The sequence below is a fragment of the Pteropus medius genome, unplaced genomic scaffold (genome assembly GCF_902729225.1).
Source record: "Pteropus medius unplaced genomic scaffold, Ma_sr-lr_union100, whole genome shotgun sequence".
Taxonomy (NCBI): Eukaryota; Metazoa; Chordata; class Mammalia; order Chiroptera; family Pteropodidae; genus Pteropus; species Pteropus medius.
The window spans coordinates 5817051-5823066 of NW_024350923.1; the positions used below are offsets into that span (position 1 = coordinate 5817051).

Here is a 6016-nt window from a genome sequence, read left to right on the forward strand (position 1 = left end):
GACAAGCGCCGGAAGTTGCCGAGCTGCAACCCCTTAAGCGTTCGGGAGTGGCTTACGGTGCCAGTTGCCATGGAGCCGGCCGGGCCTTGTGGTTTCTGCCCCGCTGGGGAGGCGCAGCCAGCGCGTTACACCTGCCCCCGCTGTAATGTACCCTACTGCTCGCTACGTTGCTACCGGGCGCATGGCAGCTGCGCCGAAGACTTCTACCGTGACCAGGTGCTTGGAGAGCTCCGCGGCCGCAGCGCCTCGCCCAGCCGCCTAGCCAGCGCCCTCCGCCGGCTGCGTCAGCAACGCGAAACCGAGGACGAGCCCCAGGACGCAGGCCTCAGACCTGGATTGGAGCCCCGCGGCCTCTCAGGACTGTGGGAGAGGCTGGCCCCGGCGGAGAAGGCGGCCTTCGAGCGGCTGCTGAACCGTGGCGAGGCAGGGCGTCTGCTACCCCTTTGGCAGCCGTGGTGGTGGGGTCGCGGGGCAGAGCCGCGCCTTCTGGAGGAGCTAAATGATGCCCCGGGCGGTGACGCCGCGGATCTGGAACCCGCCTCTGCAAGGACGCGGCCGGAACCCATGAAGGATGCCGCGGATGCCCTGAACACCAACGAGATGGTTCTCGGAGACCCCCCGGGAGCCTGCGCGCCCGCGGTGCCCACCCGGATCCCCGCACTGGCCAGCCTGAGCCGCGGCCGGGCCTCGCCGCTCGTGCGCTTCCAGCTGCCCAACGTGCTGTTCGCCTATGCACACACTCTTGCCCTGTATCACGGCGGCGACGATGCGCTGCTCCCCGACTTCTGCGACACTCTTCTCGGCGTTTCGGGAGCCCTGGGCGCCCAGCAAGTCTTCACCTCTGCCGAGGAAGCCCTACAGGCTGCAGCCCACGTGCTGGAAGCGGGCGAGCATCCACCTGGACCCCTGGGTACACGGGGTGCCATGCGCGAGGCTGCCCGCATCCTCATGGGCGAGGGCCCAGCCAACCAGAAGGGCTACACGCTGGCAGCACTGGGGCACCTGGCACAGACCCTGGGCCGGGCCCGAAAACAGGCCGAGGCTACCGAAGAGCGAGATCGCCTCTACCGGGCCCGGAAGAAATGCCAGTACTTGCTGTCTTGGACCAATGAAAACGAGGTGGTCCTCACAGCCCTGGCTCTGGACTGTGCCAGGGCCCATCGGGCCCATGCTGTGACAGCTGAGGAAGTGGCAGCCCTCACCGGGGAGCTGGAGCGGCTTTGGGGAGGCCCCATGCCACCTGCCCCCAGGACTCTCATTGAGGAGCTTCCTGGTTGAACTGGGGACCCCCTTGTTATCAATAAAGCTGTGATTGGTCTGCCCTGTCCGTAGTGCCCATCTCTGAATGACAGCTGTTGTCCCACCCAACTCCAGACTATTGGGCCCACAAACTACCTTTCAACTTCATGATCAGGACTGACACAGCCAATTTTTTTAAACACCCCAACCCCAGAAAAGGAGAGAAGCGCCACCAAAGGTTCTAGGTGTTTATCGGAGGAGGAAGAGCAGCCCCTGCGCTCCATTTTTGAGCACTGGCTGCCTTTCCTCTGCCTGTGGAAGCTCAGGGCAGGGTCCGATACAGACCCTTGAGTCCTAGGTGTGTCCGGGCTCCTGGTGCTGCCTGTGCTGGCCGATGAGGGCACGTGCTCTGACCTACATGGCTGCAGCCGCTTCAGTAGATGTAGGGCACGATTCGGTAGGGCACACGCCGGCAGTATTCGCGCCAGGCCAGGCCATACTTCTGCAGGCACTGCCGCTCGTCCCGGCCCTCGCGGTGCACCAGCAGCGCCGTGAAGTAGAGGAGGTAGAAGTAGGGCAGCAGGTGGGACATGCCTGTGGGGAGGGGGCTGTGACCACTCAGCCAGCCCCCAGGCCACAAAGGCTTCCACACCTAATGGCTCACGGCATCAGCACTCAACCGCAGAGAAGCCAGGCTCCACGACAAGGTGCTAGCAGCGCTGGGCTGGCGCCAACATCTGCCCCAACCACATCCTGAGTCCGGCCCCGGCTCCCCGACCACTCCCTCCACTGGAGTGCAGCCCCATTCTCCATTCCACACCCAGACTGGATATCCTGTGGTCACCACTCCATCTCTGCCGCTCACACGTATGTGGCCCCATCCAAGCCACTCACCACATGGCAAGGACCAGGCCAGAGCCATGATTAGGTCTCCAAGGTAGTTGGGATGGCGGACCATACCCCACCACCCGGACACCAGCAGCTGCCTCCCTGTTGCTGTAGGGATGGTCTCAAGATCTGGGGAAAAATAGGTAGACAGATGGGGGACCCCCCAGGAAGCCCAGCTGTCCCACCTCCCCGCAGCCTAGAAACTCAGCTCACCAGCCACTCTGGGGTCAGAAGGATTCTTTCGGAAGGTGCTTTTCTGGGAATTGGCTCCACGGAAGATGTAGAAACCAAAGGCTGGGGAAAAGCGTGAGCAGGCAGTCAGGGTGGAGGGTCATAGCCTTCTGCCTAGCTCTGACCACACCCCCACAGCCCAGACCCCATCTGCCTCGAGACCCAGGACCCAGACCCCGGCTTTACAGAAGAGTCCGAGGTTTAGCACCTACCTAATGGGTGATTTATAAACAGTGAATGAACGAAAGGGGAGGGAGAACGCTGCACCCAGCCTGCTACCCCTTCCTGACTGACCGTTGATGAGGCAGATGACTGAGGCCATTGGCAACCCCAGGGGCTGTGGGTGGTACAGCAGGAACTGAGCCTGTAAGCTGTAGGTGAAGGGTACCCAGGCTAGGTCCCCGAAGGCCAGCATGAAGCCAAACCCGTCATGCGTGATGTCCATGGTGGTGAGGACAGCCTCCTGCAGTGACAGGACCCAGACACACTGCCTTAGTCCCTACGAGGTCCTCAGACACTCTCCCCTGCCTCCTTACCCAGTTCGACCTCACCTCCTGCCAGAGGGCATCACCCACATAGAGCAACTGGAAACCGTTGACCAGCCACATGGCTAGTGATGGACTCCCCCGAAGTTCTGCTTCTTTCATCAGCAGGGCCAGGTTGATGAGGACCTGAGGGTTGGGGGGAGACATGACACTCTGTCCCCAGCCTGCCTCCGCAGCAGGGGCAGCATCTGGGTAGGGCAGTGCTGTCTCTCCTCTGTCAGTCACTAACTCTCCAGCTCTTTGTTGAAGGGACCCAGGCCCTGTACCCAGGGACAGAGGGACTACAATGGAGCACCTGGGAGGAGCTCCCAGCCTGTTTTCTCTTGCCTCGTCCTGTACTGTGGCCTTTGGGAAACAGCATAGGGAACCAATAGACACTTCAGGCTTGAGAGTTAAAACAGACCTGATTTTAAATCTTAGCTTCACCACTGGGACAAGTTGCTTCCCCTCTCTAAAGCCCACTCTCCCCACTCGTACGTGGAAAACGAAGATAATCATGGACCTGCCTCATGGAGCTGCCTGAGGTTTCCACATGATGCGTGTGAAGCATGAGGCAGCATGCCTGGCACCTAGTGCTCGATAACAGTGGACCAGCCTGTACCAAGGACCCTCATTCTGGTAGCAGTGGGCTCGGTGCTGTTATTAGCTCACCACTTCTAATACTCAGAATAATCTTGGACGCTCTTTATCCCATTTTGCACATGAGGACAGAGCCTTGGAGGCTGGGACCGAGATCCGTGGTAGGCACTTGGCATTCCTCCTGCCTCTGAATGAGGTTTCCAGGGTGACATGAGGGACCTTGACTGAGACTCTTTGAGCAATACTGACTACAGTCCAACATAAGTGATTATAACCAAAAACCACAGATGGCATGTCGGTCAAGGACACTAGTGATCGGTTCTAAGTTCTGGACTAGCAAGCAGCAAAGGATCGCTCTCTACTCTCCTCGAAATAGATTTTGCACTTGACTGCTTTATTTAAAATTGCACCTGCTCTCCTAACTCCTTCCCTACTTTGCTTTTCTAATGCAGGCTCCATGAGGGCAGATTGTTTTTCCTTTCTTTTCTGTAACTTTTTTCTCGTCTCCTAATACCTAGCGTCTAGAGCACATGGTGAATCAACAAGTGTTTGTGGAATGAACGAATAATGATTTACGTCTGTGCAATACCAGCTCCACCCTGCCCAAGCACTGCTCACCCATCCCACCCCACCGCCAGGCCCAGGCCCTCTTAGCTGTGCCCAGCATACCCAGCCGATGAGGCCGGGCCGCAGCTCACAGAAATATTTGAAGTCAAAGGATCTGATGCGCGGGTTGAGCTCCCGTCCCAGGAAAAAGTCGTAAATGGGATTGCCTGGAGGATAACGGAGGGTGAAGGTGCAATCAAGCACCCTGGTCTTCCTCCATCCTCACCCTACTGGGACCCCTCTCACCTGAGTTCCCCCCAGGTGCCAGGGCGGAGGTGGGGGCTAGTAGAGCCTTCAGATAGAGAAGGAGGCTGAAGATGAAGGCGGTGAGGGTGGCCACAAACGCCAGGGGCAAGAGCATTTCCGCGAGCTCCCCCACGGGCAGCCCAGCTGACACCCCCAGGCTCACCAACAGGGCTGTCAGCACCAGAGCCTGGAAGCCTGAACCACAACACACAGTGAGTCCTGGAAAGTCCCTACCGCACGCACACGCGCACACACACACACACACACACACACACCCCCCACCCCTCAAAGCCCAGGGAGGTCTCAGACCTCGTCCCAAGCCCTTAGGCTGACACCTTGGCTTTCAGATCACCCCAGCCACTGCTCTGCTGCACAGAGTAGCAGCAAATGCTGTAGGTAGGGGTGGAGGGACAAGACGCGTGGACGGGGACAGTGAGCTCTCCGAGGTCTGTTCTAGGGGAAAGAGGCACAGAACCGAGCTCGGAGCCGGGGGCTAATCCCACCAGGCGTGAAGCTCCGCCCCAGCCACGCAACTCCGGCGCAAGGACCCATCCCCCAGGCACCGTTAATGGGATAGCGCAGGGTACTCTTGTCCTTCAATTCCTGGCCCTCGGCCACCTGTGGGCACAAAGGGGCTCTGGTAAGAGTTGAGAGCGCCTTTCTTCTCGCCAAGGCCCTCCCTCCGCACGCCTCCCAGCAGGCCGAGTCCACACCTTGCGTGCCGGCAGTAGGTATAGGGCCGCTTGCAGGCCGAGCCAGGTGAGCCACAGCAGCAGCGCCCGCGGGCTCCACAGAGCCTCGAGTCCTGGCAGGTAGGGAGGTGGGCCCAGGAGGCGCGCCGGGCCCGAGCGGGCCACCAGGAGCAGGTGGACCATGGTAGCAGGGAGTAGCAGCATCAGCGCCGCAGCGCCTGGGGAAGGGGGACGATCGCGTCGCGTGTCCGTTCTCCAACTCTCCCCGCGCCCCCGACCCTCCGCAGGCGCCCGGTTGTCTCCAGGGCCCCCTCAGCATTCCCATTGCCCTCTTCCATATCCCGGTCTCAGCCTCCTTCTCTAACTTCCATCTTGGTCCCAGCCTCCGGGTCCCCTCGTAGACCCTCTTCCTGATCCCCTCCTGATCCTGTTCGCCACTCCACAAACCGCCCCGCCCCGCTCTGCAGCCCCCAGAGCTGGTCTTTCCTAAGCTCCCTCTCCAGATACTCCACAGAGCCCTCTGCCTCCGGATGCCCCTCAAAGCCTTCCACCTTTCGATCGTGCTCTATCCCTGCTCGTAGCCCACCCCTCGTTTCCCTCAAGAAGCCTCTGGGCCCAGGCCCCCCTTCTCTGCGCCATTACCCAGGGGTCCCCCGAATTCCAGCGGGGCCCGGGAGCCTTGAGGGGCCATGGTCTCCGCTTCGCCGGGAGGTTGGGGCTCACGAAAGTCGGTCAAGGAAACAAAGCCCACCCCATCCCCCAGGAGACGCGTTTAGTGACGGGAGAGATCCGTCCTCGCAACGCCTGCACCTGTCAGGGATCTGAGCTCGGGACAGCGAAAGCGCTTGTCCAGTGGTCTTTAAATGGGCCCGCCCCCGGTCCATCCTGGGCCCAGCAGACCAGCCAATCGACTCTTGGGGGCGAGTCTGACGCCAGTGCATCGGAGTCCGCCTCTTAAGCCTCAGCCTCACAACTCCATCCCCAGCAAGT

The 6016-nt window shown here is 60.5% G+C and overlaps 2 protein-coding genes across 3 annotated transcripts; one reads left to right on the top strand and one right to left on the bottom strand.

The window, feature by feature from the left end:
- ZNHIT2 (zinc finger HIT-type containing 2) lies at positions 1–1402 on the top strand. Its single transcript, XM_039840974.1, has one exon. It carries the CDS (start codon positions 70–72, stop codon positions 1276–1278), a length of 1209 nt encoding a protein of 402 aa, XP_039696908.1. The 5' UTR covers positions 1–69; the 3' UTR covers positions 1279–1402.
- A 71-nt stretch (positions 1403–1473) lies between these two features.
- Positions 1474–5892, bottom strand: TM7SF2 (transmembrane 7 superfamily member 2). 2 transcript variants are annotated; one of them, XM_039840973.1, is made up of 10 exons: positions 5669–5787; positions 5048–5244; positions 4898–4952; positions 4335–4529; positions 4152–4255; positions 2910–3029; positions 2653–2821; positions 2341–2421; positions 2134–2256; positions 1474–1833 (listed from the first exon to the last, which is right to left on the bottom strand). In XM_039840973.1, the coding sequence occupies exons 1-10, from the start codon at positions 5715–5717 to the stop codon at positions 1673–1675; spliced, it is 1254 nt and encodes a 417-aa protein (XP_039696907.1). In that variant the 5' UTR covers positions 5718–5787; the 3' UTR covers positions 1474–1672. The 2 variants fall into 2 exon arrangements, with proteins under 2 accessions (XP_039696907.1, XP_039696906.1); XM_039840972.1 differs by having other exon boundaries at positions 1690–2256; positions 5669–5892.
- Between the last annotated feature and the right edge of the window lie 124 nt (positions 5893–6016).

Coding starts and splice junctions, on each gene's coding strand:
- TM7SF2 (XM_039840972.1), bottom strand. CDS start 5,717: ATGGCCCCTCAAGGCTCCCGGGCCCCGCTGGAATTCGGGGGACCCCTG. Junction 4,530..4,897: donor CCTGCGCTATCCCATTAACG/GTGCCTGGGGGA, acceptor GTTGTGGTTCAG/GCTTCCAGGCTCTGGTGCTG. Junction 2,822..2,909: donor GTGATGCCCTCTGGCAGGAG/GTGAGGTCGAAC, acceptor CTGTCACTGCAG/GAGGCTGTCCTCACCACCAT.
- ZNHIT2 (XM_039840974.1), top strand. CDS start 70: ATGGAGCCGGCCGGGCCTTGTGGTTTCTGCCCCGCTGGGGAGGCGCAG.